Source organism: Xiphias gladius, chromosome 22, assembly GCF_016859285.1.
Source record: "Xiphias gladius isolate SHS-SW01 ecotype Sanya breed wild chromosome 22, ASM1685928v1, whole genome shotgun sequence".
NCBI lineage: Eukaryota > Metazoa > Chordata > Actinopteri > Istiophoriformes > Xiphiidae > Xiphias > Xiphias gladius.
Window position 1 is genome coordinate 23,551,694 of NC_053421.1, and position 24,680 is coordinate 23,576,373.

At 41.4% G+C, this 24,680-nt stretch overlaps 2 protein-coding genes across 7 annotated transcripts in view; one reads left to right on the forward strand and one right to left on the reverse strand.

Annotated features, from left to right (window-relative positions):
• On the reverse strand, window positions 1-6,122 carry LOC120784556 (ETS1-related protein). 2 transcript variants are annotated; one of them, XM_040118448.1, is made up of 8 exons: window positions 6,021-6,122; window positions 4,680-4,761; window positions 3,055-3,174; window positions 2,895-2,969; window positions 2,643-2,792; window positions 2,315-2,554; window positions 1,073-1,191; window positions 1-740 (listed from the first exon to the last, which is right to left on the reverse strand). In XM_040118448.1, the coding sequence occupies exons 1-8, from the start codon at window positions 6,084-6,086 to the stop codon at window positions 456-458; spliced, it is 1,137 nt and encodes a 378-aa protein (XP_039974382.1). In that variant the 5' UTR covers window positions 6,087-6,122; the 3' UTR covers window positions 1-455. The 2 variants fall into 2 exon arrangements, with proteins under 2 accessions (XP_039974382.1, XP_039974381.1); XM_040118447.1 differs by having other exon boundaries at window positions 2,643-2,795.
• The window catches only part of fli1rs (Fli-1 proto-oncogene, ETS transcription factor-related sequence), a 27,874-nt gene continuing 7,033 nt past the window's right edge, over window positions 3,840-24,680 (forward strand). For 2 of the 5 annotated variants that reach the window (XM_040118441.1, XM_040118445.1), the window contains exons 1-3: window positions 12,127-12,351; window positions 19,457-19,662; window positions 20,503-20,669. In XM_040118441.1, coding sequence (XP_039974375.1) covers window positions 12,334-12,351; window positions 19,457-19,662; window positions 20,503-20,669 — 391 coding nt within the window. In that variant the 5' untranslated portion in view covers window positions 12,127-12,333. Of the gene's footprint in view, window positions 3,865-12,126; window positions 12,352-12,707; window positions 12,974-14,084; window positions 14,180-19,456; window positions 19,663-20,502; window positions 20,670-24,680 lie in introns of those variants that run through there. The other 3 variants (XM_040118444.1, XM_040118442.1, XM_040118443.1) reach the window with 3 other exon arrangements.

Consider the following 24,680-nt stretch of genomic DNA (forward strand, 5'->3'; position numbering starts at 1 on the left):
TTCATATAGACACTATTTACAAACCAATTCCTCCTTAGAAACACATCAAATGAAAATATGGCCCCAAACATTGAAGAAAGGATCTATTTTTAGAGCTTAAAATGCCCCATGTGCTGCCGTTATTTAGCTCTGAGGTGAAGGAGCTTTATGTCAACTAGTCCGGTATGAGAAGACTCCCATTGAGCACGATCTGTTATTTAAGAAAAAGTAACACGTTGTCTTTAAAGACTGGTTGCATGGTGAATTTATGAGTTTTTGGTCATTTTTTTCCCCCCTGAAATGCAGCATCTACAAACTGGCTCCTGGTCTGACTGTGACAACACCACCCCACGAGGACTCTGCAGCTCATCCCGGGGCTTGAAGAGGCAGCGTTGACTTTGAGGGGTGTAGTGCTTTGTTAAAATATGCTGGTCACCCTCAGCCAGCAGCACCAGTCCAGTCCGGGCACCCGTTTCCTACTGTGACGCCCATGTGTCACTGCTGTGCTCCGACGTCACTGCCACCGGCACCCCAGGGCACTGCCACGACTCGCTGTTTGTGGGCAAAACGTTCAGACTGGTCAGGACCTCCTGCGCCGTCTTCCCCAGCATGCCCTGCATGTCGCAGACAAAGCGGTAGACGTAGCGTTTGCCCGCCGTCTTGTGGATGATGTTCTTGTGGTAGTAGTAACGCAGGCCGCGGCTCAACTTCTCGTAGTTCATCTTGGGTTTGTTCTTGCACTGGCCCCAGCGCTTGGCCACCTGCGGGATAAGCGGAAAGAAAAAACACTGACTAAATCCTCCATGTAGCAGTGATCGAAGAAGTACTCAGATCCTTTACTTAAGTAAAAGTACCAGTACAACAATGTAAAAATACTCTATTACAGTTTAAAGTAAATTGTACCTACAGTTGTTAAATTAATGTAGTGGAGTAAAAAGTGAAATAGTTCCCTGGACCGTGGACTGGAAGTATAAAGTAGCTTATAATAGAAGTATTCAAGTAATTTACTGAAGTAAATGTGCTCAGTTCCTTTCCACTACTTCCATGCAGAACTCAGCAGTGGGCCCCAGTCCAAAACAGCACAGTTCCTTACCTCTGTGGGGTCGGACATCTTAAACTCCCAGCCGTCTCCCGTCCAGGAGATGAAGGTACGGCAGGCGGAGTCCAGAAGTAGCTCCAGTAAAAACTGCCACAACTGGATTGGACCAGAACCTGAGCGATTACAGGAATGAATGCGCCGATTAATTTGGTTACCGCAGGGCAAGTGGAGCCATAATGGCAACGTATTTTTATTAACCTGTAATAATCAGTCGCTGAAGAAGCATTCAGATCTATTTAATTAAGTAAAAGAACCAATACAGCAGCATAAAAATACTCTTAAGTAGAAGTATTATCAGGAAAGAAAAGAAAGAAAAATTGCCCCTCTGAGTGTCATACTATTAAATATTATACTACTGAAATATTGTTATTGATAGGTTAATGTGTAAGTAGCATTTTAATGTTGTAATTAACCAAGATGGAGCTACTTCAAAACTGCTTTATACACTGTTGAGAAGTTTAATCTGTGACAGAAAGTGGCATCAAATGCAAAAACTTAAAAATCTAAATTGCACTTATGCACAGAGCTTGAGTAAATGTACTTAGTTACATTCCAGCTTGGGTAAAAATAATGAAATACGTTCACATGGTTGCAGTAGAACGTCTGGGTCAGCATGAAGAACTTTTTTGCATTTGAGAAAAAAAAAAAAAAGAAACAAGGATAAACAGACATTTAACTCCCAAATGCATCAATAAGCATTTGCCTAACCCTCCATAATCGTAAGTATTTGACTGGTAGATCATGTTGGAGGTGGCACGAAGCCCGGGGAGGACCAATGGCCATAGTGTGCAGATTGTTTTTCACAGTCATTTGGAGAATCAGAGGAATCGGAAATGTTACTGTGATCGATCGGCATTTCAATGAGGAGCAAAAAAGACTCGCTCCCATCTCTTCTGAACAGATCTATTTATTAAATATTGTTGGAAAATGTGTCTTTTTCGACATATCCACAGGTCTAATTCAAATTTATGAAACATCTAATGCTGCTCTTCTCTTGACTTTACTTTAATAACAAAAACTCTGCACCACAACGTGTTAGCAATGTGATATCAACTGGTGTGGAAGTAACATATCACCATGCTGTGGTCAGGTTTAAAGCGGCACATGTCCGAAATGTCAACTCTTTGGGATCAGAGAGGAACATCCGAAATTTCATGGGATTTTAATGTGTTTTTATAAACATGTCGAAGTTTTCGCCTGCTAAAAGACATAAGTGATGAGTCCGTATATTCTCACCTGGATAGGCTGACATGCCTGTCATCTGTCCCTCTCTGTCCGGCCTCTGGGGGTGTGCGTTTTTACGTTTGGCCACACGGGGGCAGTACTGCTCCGAGGGCTGAGGGCTGGAGTTTGAGGGGCAGGAGGCCGGAGCCGGGTGTGGCAGGGGGGCAGCGTAGCTGGGAGACGGGTATTCGGGCCAGAAGGCAGACGACTGCCTCTGTCCGTCAGAGTCGTAGTAGCTCTGATCGGTCTCACCTGGAGCAGAGAGAGGGGTTACACACTGAACTGCAAAACCGGGCCACCGGCAGGGTGTTTTTAATATCCGCGAGTGAAAATGTCTTACTTTGTACTGCGTTTGATCCTTTTCCAGTTAGAAAGGGGCTGTGGCTGCCCTCCATGGCTGGGCTGAACTGTCCATTCTGGGGCACCAGGCTCTGGTATGTGTGTTGAGACTCCTGGTATCCAGTTTGCGACTGATCTACCGTCAGCCCGTCTGCTGATCAAAAAGAAAGTGAGTCAGAAAAAATAAAGTCCTTTAAGAAAAAAAAGGCATTTAACGTACGGTGGGAGTGACCCTACAGAGTCACAGGCTCACCATGTGGATATGAGGCCCACCAGTTGAACTCATGGTACGAGTCCAGGTTGAAGAGAGCAGTGTCACTGGTGCTCACTGGGGGGGGCAAGAGAGCAAATGTTGTGATAAAAGTCCAAAAAATCTAAAGCGTGTGACCATAGGGTTTATTTTGGGGTTTTACCTTTGGTCTCGTAAGGATGAGAAGCCTTTGGTGCCTCTGGGTACCTGGTCTCTGCTGGATACTGCTGCTGCCCGTGTGTTTTACTGTCTAACAGAAAAGACAGGTCTTCACCAGGGTAGTCTGGAGGTTAAACACAATACAGACAGATGGGAGTCAGTCAATGATGATGGAGGCAGGACACAAGCACAGTTCATGCTTGTCAAGGACCACACCGGTGGTTTTATCCCACACGTTTGACATTAATGCTCAACACTTTCCAAAGCACGCGTTTATCGATCGATTTCTTCCTTACTGGACAGCCACTGGTTTCCATTTATCGCAGCACAGTACGAAACTTCACCCAACGAAACCTGAAATTTTCTCACAGTACATCGCACTGAGGAGTTATCCACCTGTTTTTTAATCATTTCCTGGTAAAACAAAGGCTGCCGTCATACAGTAGTACAGCTGTGAAGAAACTCTTCAGTTTTGACGCATTTTGGAGCAATAGGGAAAGTCAGACATGAGTCAGCTGCCGCACAGCAACCTTTCTAAAGCAGCACCTTCACGTTATCGTTGCCCATTGTTTGATCACTGTTTGTCTTTTCAGTTTGACCTTCCTACAAACTGAGGCTGCGAATGCATTGCTTTTGGGCAGCCGAGTGTCAAATTTTGAATGTCGAAACGTCAGTGAATGCGTAGCCGAGGAAGACCTTTTCCAACAAACACTCCTGCTCACAGGAGGACGATTAAAGCAACGGGTTTCAAGTCTCTGCAAGTAGATTTTCTTACCATCGTGAAATAAACTGAAACCAGAGGCTGCCTTAAAAGGTAAGACGTGAATCTAAAAATCTATGACTGTATAGCAAATTTACTACAAAATAATGCAAAATCATTGGTATGGTCCTTTAAACGGGAGGTTGATTACAGCTCAGCTCAGGGAAAAAGCCATTAAGACAGGAAAGATGCAGTGAATTTGTAAGTGTGGGTTATTATCTTCATGGTGGATGTTGACACAAGACAAAGGCATTTGTTTACTGTCGAATCAGCACCAGGCACTCAAGCCCATGGACCCCCAGGTTTTTTTTCAACTCAATGGATGGAGGCAGCTATGAGGAGGAAACAAGAGAGGGAGGGGGAGGAAGAGAGAGGAGGAAACGCCAGCGGAGGGAGTGTGACAGAGTAGTGATGGAGGGATGGGAAGGGGGGGGGGGGGGGCTCTAAATCTGTTCGAGGAGGAAGTCTGGAGGAAAGGATTAGGCAGGGGAGTGAAACATGGAGTGTCTTTAACCTGACCACCCTGTATCTCTCTGACTTTGTCTACCTCAGCCCATGCAAACTTTATTTACACACACACAAAGCAGCGGCACCCCATTATCCTGAGACAGCCCCTGGGTTTGGGCGAGAGCCCCCCAGTGTCAAGGTCTCGCCGAGAAAGCTCTGACAGCTGTGATGACACTGTCGGCGAAAATATTTCCTCTGTCCTTCGGCTGCTCAGGTTCAGAGGAAACAGATCGCACAAACATATCTGCCCGGGCCGCTCATCACGCAGAGTTTAGACCTCGTGCCATCACCGGGACACAGGTCATGACGTTTAACTTGTGATGCGGCGGCCATCATGGAGTCAAGCGATTCTCCAAACTCACCATAAGATGCAAAGTCGAAGCCAGCTGGCACTTCCTGTGTCCTGAAGTCTTCTGTGTAATATCCAGTCTGGCAAATCTCCATCTGTGTTGAAAGAGCAATGCGATTACTTTACTAACTTTTCATCATCGCTGCAGTTTCAGCTCTTGTCGTTGATCAACATCTAGAAGCAGAGGCAACAATCACGGCTGATTTTGACATCCTGTGGGTCCTGGAGGCACAAAAATTGCTATTGGGCCCCCAGTGACCCCCCCACACACACACAGACACACAATACAAGACAGTTTCATTATTCCCCCAGACCCCCAGACACCAGCCAGCACTCTGGAGCTGAAATGATCAGAAAATGAATTGGCGACAGTTGTGATGACTGATTGACTGATCAAGTCATTTTTAAAGCAAAGATGCCAAAAGTTCAATGGCACCAGTTTCTCAAATCTGAAGACTTGCTATGTGTTTGCTTGGCCTTCGGGGGCTAATGACTGACATTCTTCACTAACCTCTGACATTTTATCCATTGATCAATCAGTTGTTAAAGAAAATGCCTGTCAGACAGATTAATGATGAAAGTAATTGTTGGTGGCAGCCTTACAGTACTGCTGAGGTCTAATAATACGACCTTGCCCGAGTTTTTTTTGAGTGTGGAGGACTTGACACAGAAAACAGTTTGAGCAAACTGATAAAACACAACTTTACAAGAAGTTGGCACAATATTAACTCAGACAGTGACGGTCTTAGAGCGAGATTCTGACACAGAGTCTCTCTACAAAACCAGGCCACAAAATGGAGGATGGACGAGTCGTACTTCAGCGGTGTCCTCACCAAGTTCATCAACTTGTGTAGACCCATATGATATGACGTAAAAACCTGAGACTTTTCTGGGCCCCTAGTGGTCGGGGGCCCCTGGGGAGTTGGGTTCTGTTTGCCAGGTTGACAGTCCAGCCTTGGCAAAAATTGCCAGTGACAGAGAGCATGAAAGGCCCAATGTATGAGTAGGGATGCCACTTATTAATTTAACTATTTTCTGGATCAATGATTATATCTGATTAAAAAAAAATAAAAAGTTTATAAAATATCGTTAAATATTGATTAAACCTGAGCTAGATGTGATTAGCTTAGCCTACTTGATTTGTTCCATTACAATCTATGCAATTTTTGATCATATGACCCCAGTATTTACTTCTATTCAGTGTGATAAATTACTAAAGATAAACTGGGCTAGAGTTTACCCTGGATGCAATGAATGATTGTCATCATTTTCTGGATTAATTTTTTTCTTCTCCTTCAGATAAGACAATCTAATTTTTCTAAAAAAGTAAGTGAATAATCGAGTCAAAACCTACCTTTATATTCGAGTCTTTGCTGTCTGTGTGTCTGTCTCCGGGTTTGACGACAGTGTCCCAGTACATCACTGTCTTTCCTTCTCTCTCTCTCTTTCTCTCTCTCTCTCTGTGTTTGTCTCCGGTCGGACCGGTCCCGTTATAAAGGCGGCGGAGAGGTGGGAGGGGTGCGCTCCCGCTCTGCGTCGTGACCCGCCGCTCCAGCGTTTGTTTAACAGCACGTGACGTCAGACCCCCCCCACCCCAAATCACTCCCCCCTAGCAACCAAACATTCATTCATAAAAAAAAAAAAAAACATCGGTTTATTTACTGATAATGAAAATGGAGATTAAAAGAGGAAAATACTGCGAAATAATAACGATAAAGCTAAAGCCTAACTCTGTTAGAAGGTCTCTAAATACTGCTGCATGTGAAAGTTTGGGCAATTTCCCTATTCTGTTGACTTTTAAAGTGAAAAGAAGCAGATGCCACCGCTACAGCGTTTAGAAAACGGGTCTTTCTTTAAAAAAAAATATGTTAATGCACTGGTACTTTTTATTTCACGAATCCAAAAAAAAAGACAAACAAAACAAAAAAAACAGTGATTGTGGCATGTGCACTGAGTCACTAGTTAGTAACCACCCATTTGCCCACTGTTAAGCAATAGGTTGAAAATGTTACGCTTTGGGGTTGTGTGGCAGCCGGTTGCGCAGGAAACGTTGCGCAGAAAGGTAGAAAAACCACAAAATCTCTAATTGGACTGACTCAGTATTGAGTTCCACTGTACACACAGTCGATGAGTCCCAGAAATATGACTGTACCTTCGTATAATTTGTCAGGGACAATGCGCATTGATCAAAAAGAAGAGAGAGAGGGGGAATTAAAAAAAGAAAAATGTGAATGAGGCCATTTTCATCTGATATCCCTCAACAAATGTTAAAAAAAGGCACCCTGACAAACGGAATAAAACAGCTACAGCTGATATGATTAGTCGAGTAGCCGATTAGTGGAGTGAATAGGCAGCAATTTTGATAAATCGAGTAATCGTTTCTTTAAGCAAAAATACCAAAACCTCACTGCACGTGTTGCAGACTTCTAAAATGTGGTTATCTGCTGGTATCCTTTAAGTCTTCCGTGATATTCAACTAAGTGTCTTTGGATTTTGAAGCGTCAGTTGGACAAAAAAAAAAAAAAAAAAAAGACAATTAGTTGATTAATTGTTTAGTTGATGACAGAAAACTATTTTATGTACATTTTCAAACAAAAATACCCAAATTTCCCTAGTTTCAGCTTTTCCAATGTGAGGATTTGCCGCTTTTCTCCATTTAATGTCACTGTAAAATGAATATTTTGCAATTCTGGACTGCTGAATGGACAGAAAATAAGAGGTCACTTTTGACTTTTGGGAAGCGTAACATGCCTTTTTATTAAACTTATCTTCTGACATTTCATAAACCAAATCAACTGTCTCGATTGATCCACAATGAAAATAGTCATTGGTTGCAGCCCTGGACTCTGGACATTTTTCAATAGTGTCCTTACTTTTTATAAACCATATGATTAACTGATTAATGAGAGTATAATGAGCAAATTAACTGATAATGAAAATAAAAGCTAGCTGCAGCAACAGATCTCATAAAATTCATACGATACATCATAACAAACATCATTTACAAGATATCTGGGCCTCCTTCATAACGTGGATATCAAGGGGACGCTTTTTAAGTGATATAAAGGCTAAACATAATCAAGTAGGCCTACATTTGCAGGTCCACTGAGGATGGAATTTGAAAAAAAGAAAGAAATCCCCAGCAAGGCTGATTATATGGATGAATAACTGGCAGCAGTGTATTTTTATTCTGTCACTGAATGGCCTAAACATATTTCAAAGCTGCGGTCATTCTGATTGTCTGACAGGCGGGACTAAATAACTGAGCCATAGTTTGGGTGGGGATGAGATGCAGGCTTTTGAAATCAGAGCTTTGCCAGTCGCTTTTTTTTTTTTTTTTTTTTTTGGTCTTTAATGAGGGAGGGGGGAGAAAAAAAAAATCTCTGTATCTTTAGAAACCATTCGACATAACAATGGCCCGTTAAAAAAGAAAAATGTGAATGAGGCCATTTTCATCTGATATCCCTCAACAAATGTTAAAAAAAAGGCACCCTGACAAACGGAATAAAACAGCTACAGCTGATATGATTAGTCGATTAGTGGAGTGAATTGGCAGCAATTTTGATAAATCGAGTAATCGTTTCTTTAAGCAAAAATACCAAAACCTCACTGCACGTGTTGCAGACTTCTAAAATGTGATTATCTGCTGGTATCCTTTAAGTCTTCCGTGATATTCAACTAAGTGTCTTTGGATTTTGAAGCGTCAGTTGGACAAAAAAAAAAAAAAAAAAAGACAATTAGTTGATTAATTGTTTAGTTGATGACAGAAAACTATTTTATGTAAATTTTCAAACAAAAATACCCAAATTTCCCTAGTTTCAGCTTTTCCAATGTGATGATTTGCCGCTTTTCTCCATTTAATGTCACTGTAAAATGAATATTTTGCAATTCTGGACTGCTGAATGGACAGAAAATAAGAGGTCACTTTTGACTTTTGGGAAGCGTAACATGCCTTTTTATTAAACTTATCTTCTGACATTTCATAAACCAAATCAACTGTCTCGATTGATCCACAATGAAAATAGTCATTGGTTGCAGCCCTGGACTCTGGACATTTTTCAATAGTGTCCTTACTTTTTATAAACCATATGATTAACTGATTAATGAGAGTATAATGAGCAAATTAACTGATAATGAAAATAAAAGCTAGCTGCAGCAACAGATCTCATAAAATTCATACGATACATCATAACAAACATCATTTACAAGATATCTGGGCCTCCTTCATAACGTGGATATCAAGGGGACGCTTTTTAAGTGATATAAAGGCTAAACATAATCAAGTAGGCCTACATTTGCAGGTCCACTGAGGATGGAATTTGAAAAAAAAGAAAAAAATCCCCAGCAAGGCTGATTATATGGATGAATAACTGGCAGCAGTGTATTTTTATTCTGTCACTGAATGGCCTAAACATATTTCAAAGCTGCGGTCATTCTGATTGTCTGACAGGCGGGACCAAATAACTGAGCCATAGTTTGGGTGGGGATGAGATGCAGGCTTTTGAAATCAGAGCTTTGCCAGTCGCTTTTTTTTTTTGGTCTTTAATGAGGGAGGGGGGAGAAAAAAAAAATCTCTGTATCTTTAGAAACCATTCGACATAACAATGGCCCGTTAAAAAAGAAAAAAAGAAAACACCCAAGTACTCGCTGAAGAAAGTCTGAAATCACGGCGTGAGTGGCTGCAGGAGATAAGGCCGAGCCCAGGGCCTTGTATAAACAAACATCTCTGCTATTCTCCTTCGACAGGGAGGAAACCCCCCCAACACACACACACACACACACACACACAGAGAGAGAGAGAGACACACACACACGGGGCCAACTCCATCTGGAAAAGTGGAGCCGGGTGAAATCGTGCGCGTCGGTGGGAGACGAGAGTCGTGATTGGGAGCCCCGCCTCGAGACCAGGACACAACCGGGCTAAAGTTACACAACACGCGAGGTGATTAACAACCGTCTGCCGCGAACCATCGGCTCAGGAATCCGCCGAGGGATAATGACACTGTGGGTCAGCTCAAAACGATCTGTCACGCAGGAGCCACCAAAGCTGCCAGACGCCAGAATAGTGCAGGTCCGAATGGCTCTCAGGACAAACCATCAATAGTTTAACCGCCATCCAGAAATCAGCCACCATCACTCGACTGAACACCTCTCTCCCTTCTGTTCTTGTACTCCCCCCCCCCCCCACTTTCACCGGCTTTACTTGCGTTTAAAACGCCGTCAGCTATTCCCAAAGTGTTTCATCTGTGTCCAGTCCATGTAGAACAATGGAAGAAGTGCTCGGGGCTTTTACTAAGTAAAAGTAGCAATAGCCCAATGCAAAAATGAGTCTTTTACAAGGAATAGTCCTGCTTTCGAAATACTCCTCAAGCAGGAGTACGTGAACATGAGCAGTAAAATGCACTCAAAGTAATTGTTCTACAGAAAAAAAGGCCACTGTCAGTGTCAATGTTGCATTAAGCAGCCTTAACTTTAACTAATATATTGTTTTACATTAAGCGATGCATTGTGTTTTAGTGAGTACTATATTTTATTTGTTGCATTGTGGGTAATGTAGGCGCCAGGTTTGACCGGGAGGAAGAATGTATGGAATTTAAGAAAAAAAAAAAAAAAAAAAAAAAAGACAATATCTCTGGTTCTGCTGCAGTGATTTTGATCCTTTAAAAAAAAAAAAAAAAAAAAAATGTCCATCTCGAGTCCAGCAGTGTTTGTGGAGTGTGAGGCCCAATCAGTGGAGTGCTCTGAGGTCACGATAGGCCCTGAGTGGGACCTTTTACGGTTGAAACATTAAACTGGTGGACGAAAGACGCCATTTCTGAATTACATTGCACTCAGGTACCTTAGATGTTTAGTTAGTCATCACGCGGTGCCATCAGGGAGGCGTGTGATCGGTCCCGAATTCACTCTGCAGCAGGACAGAGAGCCCAGACATGCAGCCATAGTGATAAAGAGCTGTCTTCGTGGACGAGAAGACCGAGGGGGGGCCCTGCAACAGACGGTCTGGCCCCGACAGAGCCCTGATCCCAGCATCATGGAGCCGGTCTGGGATCACATGGCGAGACAGAAGACACTGTGGCAAGTTCTCCGAGATACTCGGAATAACATACCCGAAAAAAACTGGTCACAGCAAATGTTGATTTAATTTGGTCTTTTTCTGTTCACTGCGCTTTCATGGAAATATTTTTGAAAGCATCCTTCACTCGATCAAGTTCTGCGATTGCAAACTCATAATGAAATCGTGACATTCATAGTTCGACTGACTGGTCGTGGAATATGGTTGAAATACTGATATTTTGGTTGGGTGCTTCACTTTTAGAGCTGCAATCGTGAAATTGTCACTAATGTTTCCATTCAACCGCTGCTCAGACAGTTTTGTCTGCAGAGGGAAAAAAAAACTTGACCGAATTTGCTTCTTCTTTCACTATTTATAGGGAAACTGGGAAATTATATATAAAACACACTTGTCCAAATATTCCCCAGAAGAAAACAGAAACAAAAATCATAGATTCAAATGAAAAATGGGAAATGGACATATAAAGACACCCCCCCCCCCGAAAAAAAAGGAAAGACAATAAAACAAACTATAGATATGACTGATCTGCCTCTGCTGTAGTGCAGATTTAAGAGAAAGTGGCGACATACGGATTTATTTATAGGTATTTCTCCTTAAACGGTACATTTTTAGCACATTTATCCACCTCTCCTCTCTATTCCTTCAACTGTCAACAACTGTCCTTAAAAACTAACGAGTACCCCCCCCACACACACACACACACAAATAATTTAGAGCCAAAAGAGCCACGTTTATGAATTTTTAACTTCACGCTGGTGTCTACCATGCTCATATACCTGTAAATAGCCGGGCCTATTAAGGCCCTGATACAAAACCCTTTGTGCTTTTGTAGACACGTGAATGAATAGTGTCATCATGATCAGTAGTTTTAGTCAAAACGTCTCTCAAGGGCACGACATTTCCACAGACTTCAGGACGTCGAAAGCCATTTTTTTGGTCTGACGCTCGACTGCTCAGCAGGTGGTGGCCCCCTTTGATTTACACTATGTTAAAAACAAACAAAAAAACAACAACAAAAAACAAAACAACGCAGTAAATATGTATATTTTTAAATTCTGTTGTTTCAAACCGAAACTTGGCAGATTCAGTGCTCTGGCGTCTTGTGTCGGGACCTCCGACACCGTTCTGCGCATTCATTCAAAAGCACACAGACCCGAAGTGGAAAAGGTTTTTGTTTTTCTTTCTGAGCAGAAAGTGTTGGTTTCATGAGAAGCGGCTTCATGCTCTCAGTCTCTCTAGCGCGACTTCACTTCCCAATTTAGTGAGAGAGCGCGAGAGAGAGCGCGAGAGAGAGAGCGAGCGAGAGGGTGGTGGTGGTGGTGGTGGGGAGGGGAGGGGAGGGGGGGGGGGGTGCGTGCGGGGGAGAGACTTGCCATCCGGTTATGGTCTGTGAGCAAGAAATTGTAACTGCAATGGTTTGCGCCATAGAGCCAATGCGCCCCTGCATGAATTGAAGTGAGCTTAGAAGGCGAAATTAGCTGTTACAGTCTCTCTCTCACACACACACACACACACACACACACACACACACACACCGAGGAGGGAAAAAAAAAAAAAAAACCGACTAAATGACAAAGACTGCGAGGCTGCTGCAATGGACTGTACGATAAAGGTAAGTGTTTGATTCGTTTCTAACGGCGCTGCTGGTGGTGAAAATGACAGGCGGCCACCCACTCCAGCCCTGAGTCTGCTGAGTGAGAGAGTCAAGGCGGTGATGCGAGCTCCCCACTCTTTCCTTCTTGTACAAAATTTCCTCTTCCTTCCCGTTCGTGGTTGTATGTCGGCTCTATAATAACACAACTAACCACTACATCTTTACACTCGGATAAAAACACAAATTGGTGGCCGGTTAGACGCGTGAATGAGGATTTCCAAACGCGGGCCTTTCGGGATTGTTTTTTTTGGGTTTTTTTTTTTTTTTTTTTGCTCCTCTCTCCTACTTGCTGCGTTTCATCGAGCTCGTCTCGCACTGTCCACGGAACCGCAAAAAAAAAAAAAAACAACAACAACAGCAACAAAAGTAAAGCATGGGGGCAGTGAAATCCCTGAACACTTAGCGGGTCTTTTGCTTTTGGGGGTTTTGGTTTCTTTGAACGAAGAATACGTTTAACGAAGGGATGCGGGACTTCACTGATGCGCGCAAGGCAGGTGTCCCCGAAGGCGCCATGGATCGGTTCGGACACAGCGAGAGCCCCTTTCAGAGAGCAGGAGGATCCGTTCCCATCAGATGACTGGTATTTCACATTTCTTACTATTACAGCTACACCTGTTTATCTGCTCCCGACGACCACGACGTCGTCGTCCGTTGTTTGCATATCCTATCTTCCAAGAAATGCAGAAATAAAAAAGGCCCCCGTCGTGCCAGCGATTCAAATCGACGAGCACCATTTTTTTTTTTTTTAAGAAAAAGAAAGAAAGAAAAGAAAGAAAGAAATTTACACTGCAAACCGATTATTGCGCAATGGGGGGGGGAGGCAAACACTTATCTGCTGATGCAGGCCATGAACGCAGAAATTCGTACTATTATTTAACCAATGTGCGTCTCAATGGGCAACACTCTGGGCCGGTGGGCTTTCAATCACTTATTTTTAATTTTCTGCAACAAAATACCGCTAGGGCCTTTCGAGCAATGTCTCCTAATTTCGATGCCGTGTTAACGTCGACACTCTTAACTTAACTTTTATGACGAATGACTCGGATGTTTCCACCAAAACGACTGCGTCGTTCAGCCTGCTGTTAAACTAGATTAAAAAAAAAAAAAGAAAGACAGACATTTGAGAGCAAGGGGCCTCGGGAGATTGAGGAACTAATCGCCTAATTTTGCTCATTTCTCTCTTGTTTCGCTTCCAACTAATAATACTGGTGCACTCTGGATGCTGAACACGACCGAGTTACATTATTTTTTATTTTTTATTTTTTTGAGCGAGTAGGCTGATTTAAAAAAAAAAAAAAAAAAAAGGGCCAGTGCAGCAAAATGAGGTTGAGGATGGGGGCATCTCGAAACAAGAGCCTCACGAATAAACAAAATCATACATTTAAAAACCTTTTTTCCATTTTATATTTCTGTTACTTGCTGTTTTAATGCTGGCACGGATACGGGACTCTTCTTAAACGTACTCATTAGTATTATCGTTATTATTCTTCTTCAGACAATTATTCTCTTGAACTCTGTCGCAGCAGATTGTGCGTTTGAGGTTATTTTAAGTGTAATTTATAGCTGCAAACGGGAGCACTTGTCAGGTGTCGTTATCTGAACTCAACAGGCTTCCCGTCTCAAACCTCATACTTCCTGCACACATTTCCGTTCACTGGACAGAAAAAAAAAAAAAAAAAAAAAAAAAAAAAAAAGTGTTAAAGAGCTAACAAAGCTTTGGCAGAAAAGAAACGAAGTGGACGAACTGAGGCGCTGCAGCGTTTTCGGCTCTACAACGGGCTGCGAGGTGAGGGAGAAGCTGACCTGGCTTTTAATTTGCGGCCTGCAGAGGCCTGCGCGTTGCCAGCATCCGAGCTGTGAAAAAAAAGAAAAAAAAGAAAAACCGCATAGTTGTTTGTGTAGCGAAAAGTGCAGCTGCTCAGGCCTTTGCAAAATCAGCTTGCCTTAACTTTTACTTCTGCATTCCGCCACTTGCCTCAGACACGGCGACGACAGAGGGCCGTGGCCCAACTTGATCTCTGGCCCGCGATTTGCAGGCTACACCTTATTTTTTTGTGTGAGTTTTTAATCCCTTTAAAAAAAAAATCTCCTCCGTTATAGCCTTGACGGGAGTTGACATTTGACACGCTTGTTCAAAATGTACTTGGTGGTTGTCTGGAAGCCTTTTTGTGGCGGCAGAGCCAAATGTAAACAGGAACTCAGTGGAACAAAAATCAAAAAAAAAAAAAAAGAAAAAACTCGCAGTGAAGAACAAGGTAACGACAGGCCCACAAGTCATTAGGTTCCTAGAAGTTTTAAAAGATGTATTGTTGTAACACCTGTGCGATTGGTACTGGTTTTGAAAGTCAGATAAGTCCAGTATTGGTCTCTAAAGTTTAAAATCTATCAGAGATGGGGGACCAAAGCAGCACGAACGGAGGAGGAATCTTTCGAGGCTGCAGTGCACTTCGCTGTGGGTGGGATGGTGGTGGGACCAAAATGTGTCATAAATCGGCTCCTTTAACACATTATAAAACAAGAAATTCATTGGTATTTCCAAAAACGAAGAAGTGATGATGTGCTGCCCAAAACTATGTCATAAAATGCTGAGAAATACAACAGATTTTTGATAAAAATCATATTATTGGAGCATGCAAGAAAGGAGCTGTTAACCAAATCCTTGGCTGCGGTTTAGGGCACTGGTTCCCAACTTTTTTGGTTTGTAATCAACCCCAAAAAAAAAAAAAAAATCCCTTCAAAACAAAGCAATGTCACATGACTGGTTCAGTCTAAAAAAGTACTCCAATTCTTTTTTTGAAAAACGTCTAGAGATGTAAAATGATTCATTAAGTCACATTTAAAAAAAAAAAGAAGCAAATATTAGATGAAAATCTTATCCAGCAGAAATATACTTCTTCTGCTTTCCTATATTCATTTTGCGACTCCTCAGATTTATCTTGCGACCCCCAGGTTGGGAACCGCTGGTTTTAAGGTTTTCCAGTAGAGCTTAAAACAAAGAAAAGTCAATGAATCAATTAACTGATCAAATTCTATAACTATTCTATGACTGATTATTCCTTTAATTTATTCTGAAAGCAAAAAAAAAAAAAGGCAAAAATTTGATGGTCCCAGCTTCTCAGCTTCTGCTTCTTTTCCATCATCTTATTACATAGTAAAGTGAATTTATTTGAGGTTTTGCTGGTTGTTCAGACAAAACAAAACATCCGATGATGTCGCCTTCCCCCTCTAGAGGACTCTTCACTGGCATTTGCATGTTTTTAACTTTTTTCTGACTTTTTACAGACCAACTGATTAATCAGTTAATCGAGTTAATCGTCAAGATTAATCGATGACGAAAATATTCGTTAGCTGCAGCCGTAGTCACAAGATGTGTTTGTCAAAGTGGGCTTCAGCCAAGCGACGCGAGATTATCAATTACAGATAATTGGGAGTGGAAAACTAGCAAAATCACCCACTCACTCACTCAGGCTGCTGCTACACCTACATTCAGTACAAAATCGTGTCGAACAGCAAAAAAACTTCACTTGACATGGTTTTTTTGGAGAAAAATATATTATCTAAGTTAATTCTAATAAGTCCCTGGCATTAAAAATTGAGAGCCCTTGGGCTTTAAAGCAGTAGCAACTCCCTCCACCCAATATCTCATTCAGGCCGTGTTGTAATATCCCTTTTAATATTCTATCAAAAAATGACTTCATTAAGGTAGAGCCCCACAGTTTAACTGGAGCTTTTAAACTGCACCAAGTTAGAGAATCAAAGTCAAAAAGAGGTGGTACTGTGCATAGATTTAGTCTTTTCCTGTGGTTAAACTGTGAATCTAAAATGTTAGTTTATAAAAGATATAAGAAGTACGAATCTCACTGTCGTAAACAAGCTCTTGGTTTGAGCAAGACAGAATGATGCAATCCAGCAAAGCTGCTGACTTAAACGCAAGTCAGAAGTTTCCATACAGGACTTCACGGTTGTGCTCTCGCTGCGAGTGAAGAGCTTTGAGTTTTTACTATCAAAGTGAACAGAACCGGTGTAAATTGTAGGACATCGAGGCACAAGGCAGCATCAGCTTCAAGAAGGTCATGGTTTTTTTTTTTTTTTTTTTAGAAGTTGTTTTGTGTCACTGAGCAACAGGCTGAAACACGCTGAACAGGAAGTCAGTTGTGGCATTAGCGGTCAGGCCACATTTTGGTATATTTGTATCAGTGTGCAGAGGGGAGGGAGAGAAAGAGAGGGAGAGAGCGCAAGGGGAAGATAAAGAAAGAGCGGGAGTGTATGTGTGTGTGTGTGCGCGCGTGTGGTTGTGAAAGCATGAGTGTGTCACTGAGTGCACTGTGCTGAAAACTGAATGTGATGAGCAACTGCGAGTCACAATAACATCGACAGTTTTTATAGCGTTGGGCGCCCAAAAATAAATACATAAATAAAAATAAATCAAAAAATTAGAAACTCCCCTCGAAGCACGGGATGCTTCTGTTAACTATCTTGCGTTCTCTTGACGATTTGCTGTCGGCAGCCTGTTTAGTCCCACTTCCAGTGAACTGTTTCACTTCTGCACAGAGTGGAGGGCCTCTGAAGGCACTCGACGATCAGCTGAAGGAAAAAAAACCAAAAAAAAAACAGGGAGTGTGGTGAAAAGAAAGCTGAGCAGGACAATATGAAGTCCTGCCAAACACTTCTGTCACATGCAAAATGCGTGTCTTTTTAGATACATGCATTTTTAAAAAATGTATTTTAGCTTTTAGTTAGCCTGCAAAATCAGATATCGATCACTTGAAACTGTGACACCTACTTCATTCAGAGGCCTTAAATTTACAAAAATAACTTTTTATTTTCTAATTGATTTACAGCATTTAACTTTTAAAGGAAAACTCCATCGATTTTGCACATCAAACTCTGTTTACAGGTTTTGGGGGAGTAATAGTGCAAGTGTGAAAAAAAGTTGTCGAAACAGTTTGGTGGCTCCAGAGGGAGCTGTGTGAAGTCAACGATGTTGACACTCAAGTTGCAACGTGGGTAATGTAGGCACCAGGCTTCGACAAAGATGAAGAATGCATGGATTAAGATGGTATCTTTGGTTCTGCTACATTGATTTGGACCTTGTCTTAAAAATCAGCCATTCTGAGTTTGACAGTTTCACAGGAGCTCGAGGCTAAATCTTGTAATTCACCAACATACTGTAACTTTTAGCTGTCAACATCATCTGTGTCTTTAAATCTCGAACAACTTTTATCAGGTATTATTTCCTGATGGGAAATCAAACTGTGTGCTCAATTTTTAAAATTTTTTACTAAAACCCTTTGCCTGTGCTTTCTTCAAAAAGGGCGTATCCATTACGCAGCAGCAAATGCTCCCTGCAGCAACAGCAGCAGCAGCATGAGCAGCAGCAGCAGCAGCAGCAGCAGCAGCAGCATGAGCAGCAGCAGCAGCAGCAGCAGCAGCAGCAGCAGCAGCAGCAGCTTGCTCAAATCCCACACGCACTTCTGAATCAGTTTTTTTTTTTTTTTTGCAGCCTAAGGAAATGCCAAACTGTGTGCCATGCATTAAGATGTGGTTAACAATGCGCAGGCAACAATTGAGCTAAAAAAAAAAGACAAGAAAAACAATGCGAAGGCGGCACTTCAGTCAAGGCTATACTCTTCTTGCTGTCCAATGAACCCGACCCCCTCTCCACAGGCCTTTAGTGTTGTTTTCCAGCTTTAAAATGACCCACATTTTTACATTGTGCCCCCCTCCTTCACCATTTCCTCTCTGGTGGCCTGTGCCAAAAGGTTCCTCTGCACATGTCGGCCAGGTTTCCTGTAGGCCACTGACAAAGCACGGCACTGACGTACGAGGCCCCGAAAACAATGATCAACTCCTCTAAACAAAGACGCACTTGCACCCACTTAGACTGCTGTGGTCGCATCAGACATGCACCATCTCAATTCAAGCGGCAGACAGAACAACGGGTCCAGTATCTGCTCTGAGATGAAAAGTGCCATCTTGGGGCGCTTTTGAGGCCCCGTTGAACGTGCCGATCACAGGAAGACGGGCTAAAAGCTCGATTAGACTCCACCTTGAGCTAACACTCCTCCCCCATGCAACCCCAATCCTAACGACAAAATAAAACTGTGGTTAATGTTGCTGATGTTCTTTAAGATTATGCCTTCACACCATTTCTAAAACAGTTTACTTGCCATTTCACTCCTGAGTGTTTTTCTTAGTGGTTTGATAATCTCCTGCCTCTTTGGATGTTTATATTAAACATACATTTATAGTTTTAAAATCAATCACAGGGGAATACCTCTGAGCTTTAAGCATTGCAACATGCAATGGAGAAACGTCGCAGAGAAAAGTGGACACGAAATGGTCCCGTCCCAACTCTCCAAATCTACTGTTTAAGTACCTCGGAGCAAGTAAAGGGGACTGGTTGAAATCACGGGCACTGCTAAAAAAGAAGTCAGTTTAAACAAAAACAATTGCATTCGTGTGAAGGAAAAGACAAACAAACAGAACATTGTCATATCCACAAAACTAAGACAGCAAATCTTTGTGTAGCTCCACATACTTCCATGAATGGCAAAGGATATGGCAGAAAAAAGGGAAAGAAGTTTGGCAAAGGAGGTCAAATCTATTCCACCAATGAATATGAAATCCATTTTGTAGATTTTTTTTAAGACAGATCATTTCTCAGTCTAAGTATTAGAGTCTGTCTTAACATTTTTTTTTTTAACAATTTCAAACCAATTCCTTATAGTTGGTGAATAATTCTGTAGCCATTTACATTTTTTTTTTTTTTTTTGCTGTTGAGGTGAATATTTTGAGAAGATATGATTTCTTCTATTTTTTTTGGTATATGAGCAAACTATGGATAATGATTTTGTTGATTCACACCCAAGTTTCATAAGAAAAGGGACAAAATTTAGTCATTTTCTGGAAGTGTTCTACTCCACTAAGTATGAGTTTTTAAAAATGGACATCTGTCTACATCTGTGGCCCCACTGTAAAAAAAAAAAAACTATATTCAGATAAAAGTTTCCACAGGTTGTGACCTGGCGCAGACACTGACCGCTGTGGCTCTGTTGGACAGGAAGCACTGTCCGTGGTGAGTGAGGATCAGCCCATTTTCGAGCCGCCCTACCCCGCAGCCCCTGCCATGCACATGAAGGCTGAGATGACGTCGCCCAGCGGGTTCAGCCAGGCCTCCAAGCAGAGTCCTGAGCCCACCGAGCCAGAGTGGGTGGGGTCAGCAGCGCAAAACCCTGGGAAAAGAAGCGAACACGTCAATGGAACCAGGTGAGTCAGGACCGGCCGGGGCCACAGGGGAGCACGGGTTCCTGGATTCTCTGACTGCTTTGTTAAGGTCCCTGTCAAAATTCTGTTTTTTTCCCAGACCTTAAAAGTATGTGTTTGTTGCTCACTTACCAAATGCAACCCTGTCACTATAAAAATCACCACTGATTGGTGAAAATGTTTGAATGTCAAATATGGTAATTTTGGTGTTTTAACTTTCACTGAGGTATTACACATGGTCAGTGGAGGGAAGTAACTAAATACATTACTCAAGTACTGTCCTTCAGTAAAATTTTGGAGGTACTTGTACTTTATTTTATTTCCATTCTCTGCCTTATACCGTACTTCCTCTCCACTACATTTCAAAGGGAAACTTACTTTTTAGACCACCACATTGATCTGACATCTAAAGTTAATAGTTAATGTAAAATCTTACTTTGAAAAGTAAGAAAAAGCTTTGATAAGCTTATAAAATATACATTATTAAATGTGCAATTCTTCTTGACTCATGGGGAAAATAAAAAAATAAAAAAATAAAAATAAAAATCAGTGTCTAGGTGGGGCCACTTGTCACATTTTAGATGAGTTGTTAGCAGTTCCACCAAAGAGAGATTTCCCCTCCCAACTTCTCAGATTTAATTTAAATAACTGTTCAAATTATTCAATAGTTCCCACTCACACACACACACCAATTTGAAAGAACGATTTAAAACAATTAAAACAGATTCTATCGTTGAACTTTGTCTTCTCTTCTTTCCCATCGCATGAATCGTTTCGAGACATTGCAACGATCAACTTTCTCCTCTAAACTTTACTCAATGCTTTCTCCTCCGTCGGCTTCAGCCGCGAGTCCCCGGTGGACTGCAGTGTCACCAAGCGTTCCAGACACATGAGTGACGACGGGGCCCCGATGCCGTACCATGCCACGTACGCAGAGCCTCGCGTCAGCCCCCAGACCGCCACCCCGCCCAGCAGCACCACAGAGGAGAAGAGGGTCATCGTGCCAGCAGGTGAGCGGATACACTCACATGAGCTGGCAGTCGCCCTACATCACCCTCCATCACCCTCCATCCCTCTCACAAGACAGTGCCCATCACAAGACAAGTTTCCCAAGAGCTGGCATACACTAATCTTGTGCAATATCAATAACTGAATCAGAGATGGGCACAACACGTGTTTTTGCATGTAACTATTCTTCCCCAAAACACTACTACTGCTACAACCAACAACCACTAAACCCCAGTGCCACAGCTAAACAATAGCTTTCATTGTCCAGTCATTCATTTAACAAGGTTTGAAATTAATGCTATTTAAAAAGTGTGAAGTCTGGTGTAAATTAGTATTCAGAACCATTATGTTAAGAAGAGAGAAAATGAACGGGAATAGATGTGTGATGAGCTGGTGTGGACAATTTCAATTCCTCATCCCTTCCATTTCAACCCTATGGTGCACAAAGGATAAAGAACCAGCAGCGAAATCACATTATTGATATAGAATTTTATAGCCTAAACTGCCAATACTCTGTATCTTTTCCCGTGACGAGACCAAACCAACAATATGATCCTAAAAGCAAAGTATTATCTGCGGAGCCAAACCCCGATATATCATATTCCTGTGATGTATAAAGCCCCATTGTGGTCCAAAAACTATTATAAAGACATTGATGAGCCACAATGTTGCACTGGGTGACGTGTTCCTTCATTACAATGAACATGTGTACTGTAGTTTATTTTGACTCCGTGCCACATACACCGTCCTGCTGCTTTAAATACTCACTAATGCGTATCAATCCACAGCTGAAAACAGCTCCGAGCAAATGCAGTGTTCTGTTTGAGTAACGCTTTCTAAAAACTAGAGTGCCCAGCTGTTTTAGGAAGTTATTAAGAGTTACGAAACAATTTATTTGTGACCCATTTTTAAAGATTTATGTCATCAGTGGAAACAAATGGGCTTGGGGCTGGTCAGACAGGCTCGGGAAGTCAAAGAATTTAGAGACGGACTAACACATTATTGGTTTTGGTCTTTTCATGAGATTTGTTGATTGGATTTGTTGACAGTGTGAAAAATATACTGTAGAATAACGCCGGCCTTAGTCTTTAAAACACAGAAGACTAATATCCTTCAGTTGAATTGGTACATAATGAAAACAGGATGGGTGTGTCATTGCTTTACAAACATTCGAGGTAAATTTTGTCCAAACATAGCCCCAAAAATAACGCCATGGCGCTCTAGTTCAAATGTCATTAAAGTTACAAAGCCTTCATTTCTGCAATGTTGGCACCTGTGTGTTTCAGATGAGCAGTAAGTAGAGTTAAGCCGCCTCATATTTGATATAAAAATCTTGTCGAATGTTCATCCTGAAAGACTCAGCAGCCTAAAAAACAGGCAGTGTATTTCCCTGTTTCTTCGCAGAGGAAAAGCACTGACATATATGACGTGTGGAAAAGACAGTGATGTGTCAGTGATTTCTGAGTAGTCATAGAGGATTAGACAACCTGCTTATACAACCTATTGTACCTCGTCCATTTTATCCTCGTTATGAATCACTACCTCTAATCACAGGTCTAAAAACTAACCTGATGACAAATTTTACGTCTTCCACAGTTCCTATACCGTTACTATCCTACGAGACTCTTTAAATGAGCAGTTTCAGTGAGTCAGTGCCTGGAGGGATGCCACTTCAGAGGGCCGTCAGGGACGATTTAAAATGGAGCGCGGTGGAATCTGACAAGATTCGTCAATGAGTCACCAGCACATTGAGTTATTCTGCATTATAATTCATGGATATTGCATCACGGTGGCATGTGTTAGCCAAGGACATTCAGGACCCCAGGGTGTGGCAGAGCTCCTGCCTAATATTACGGACAACTCACAGCACAGTCATTGTTTGCTGCTGGAAATTAGCCTACCGTCTTGAATCAGACTAGTGATACATTGTTTTTTTTACTGTACCACGACTTCGAGATCAAATTCAACCTAAAGTTACTGGTAATTATAAGCTTACAAAAAGGTCTGATTCTTGGGGATAAGATACAACTGTACAAAATAAGATTAAAAAAAAGCACAATAACTACAACCAGTATACTTACATGTAATTGTGTACCATTGTTTTTTTTTTTGGTTTTTGACCAAGAGTGCAGATTCATAATGTACCACAGCAAACCGACACAGTGCCTTAGATTTAGTGCTGAAGCAACATCTTCTCATATTCTAATAAAGAGGAATCTAAAAAGCATGAAAGTGTAGAAATGACTCAATGTCAAGACTAGAATTTTTAATTACTTATATACTACTAACAGGATCTTTCTTCTAAATATTAAACTAATTACTATGAGCTGCCTTAACATGACCAAAAAACATTAATTATTCTTTTGTTGCTGCAAGCAGATATTGTAAGGAAAACAAATTAAATATCTTTCAAGGTTATGCTGATATAAACGTAATCCAGACGTCATTGTGTTTCAAACAAAACATATTTGCTACTGAAAATTAGTATATAAATTTAATTTATAAAAGACGGGGTTGAAAATATGGAAAACAAATTCTAATGTAATATGATAGAGGATATCAAATGTGTAACAATGGAATATAATTCAGCTGTAATGTGTAATAAGACAGCAAACATTTTAATCACAGGCATTTTTATAATTTTTAAGACAGGGTGGGATGTACAAAATGTTACTAAAAATAGCTCTCTGTATGAGCTTAATGAAAAATGCTTCGTTATAGACGATAGCCATGTAACGAGGGGGTTAAAAGAGATTTGACAATTGCTCTCTACAAAGTAACTTTAACACTAACACTTAGAATAATTAGTTAAAAAAAATTAGTGTTATTATCTAAATAGTTGATTAATTTTCAGTTGATCGACGTATCGATTAATCGACTAATTGTTGCAGCTCTACCATAAACAACCAATTTTAGTGGCTTTGAATCAAAATTGGCTTGGAATTCTTAATTTGGACAACAGAAATTTGTAAAAATGATAAAGTAATATCCATTTCAATATTATTGCCCCGCCGTACTGCAGAGAAATACTGTCAGGCTTGTCAAAACCAGGCCAAATAACAAATGTCATAATCGTGAGAGCAGGTGGTGGCCTGTGGAGAACCAGGCCAAACATACAGTAGGCTACAATAAAATTAGAAAAACACCAGACTTGGTGGAGAAAAAAGAAAAACTGCTTTTATATATAAATACGTAACTTTAAATCACGTGTGTCAATGTGATTTAGGCATCATCTCAAAATTTAAGACCTTCCATAATCAAAAAGACATTGACAAGAAATTTTATGGTCTCAAACTTTAATATTCAAATTCAAGGCTTTTTAAAGATCTGCAGATATCCTGCAAATACTGCACAATAGCAAACAAAGAAGTATCAAAGAGGTTTCTTTTTAAAACTAAAAACAACAGCAGACATGTCATAAAAAGTAGGTGACCACATTTCAATTTTGATTAAACCAAGCATCTGTTTTCACAAAGTGGTTACATCTGCCCTTCCACCCATTTTAGAGCATCAGAATTTACAAGTATCACAACTGGCACTCATATCTAAGAGGTTTCCGGTGTTATTCCGCTCTTTCATGTCTACAAAACAAACCACGTTTAACACAGACTCTCCACATCAACTCTGCATGACACTCCTCCCTCCATCATCTAGTCTTTTTTCTTAGAGCAGAATCGATGACTCTGCATATGTTTTTAATTTTTTAAACGCTGAACTGCCCCCCTTCTCCTCCACTGAATAGTCAGTGCTCGGTGTATGGACTGTGTTGGAGGCTTTGAGTTGCATTTTGGGCCACCACTGGCCTCAAAACTGGTTGAGATGTTGCAAAAATCATGCTCATACGTGTCCATCTTAAACTCAGATTTAAGATAGGTAAAGAGAAAATTTCCCTCTTCTGCAGATGAATGTGAAAAGTGTCTCCTACACCATAAACCTGCACATACATCATTCTGCATAGGATTAAGTATTTGCACAGGAAATCCACTATGTAAATGTTATCGGTCTGAACACAG

What these genes read in the sequence shown, in the direction of transcription:
- LOC120784556 (XM_040118447.1), bottom strand. Translation starts at nt 6,086, where the DNA reads ATGTACTGGGACACTGTCGTCAAACCCGGAGACAGACACACAGACAGC. An exon ending in CTTCGACTTTGCATCTTATG is followed by an intron (nt 3,175 to 4,679) that starts GTGAGTTTGGAG and finishes TTTAACCTCCAG; the next exon opens with ACTACCCTGGTGAAGACCTG. An exon ending in GTGGGCCTCATATCCACATG is followed by an intron (nt 2,796 to 2,894) that starts GTGAGCCTGTGA and finishes CTTTTTGATCAG; the next exon opens with CAGACGGGCTGACGGTAGAT.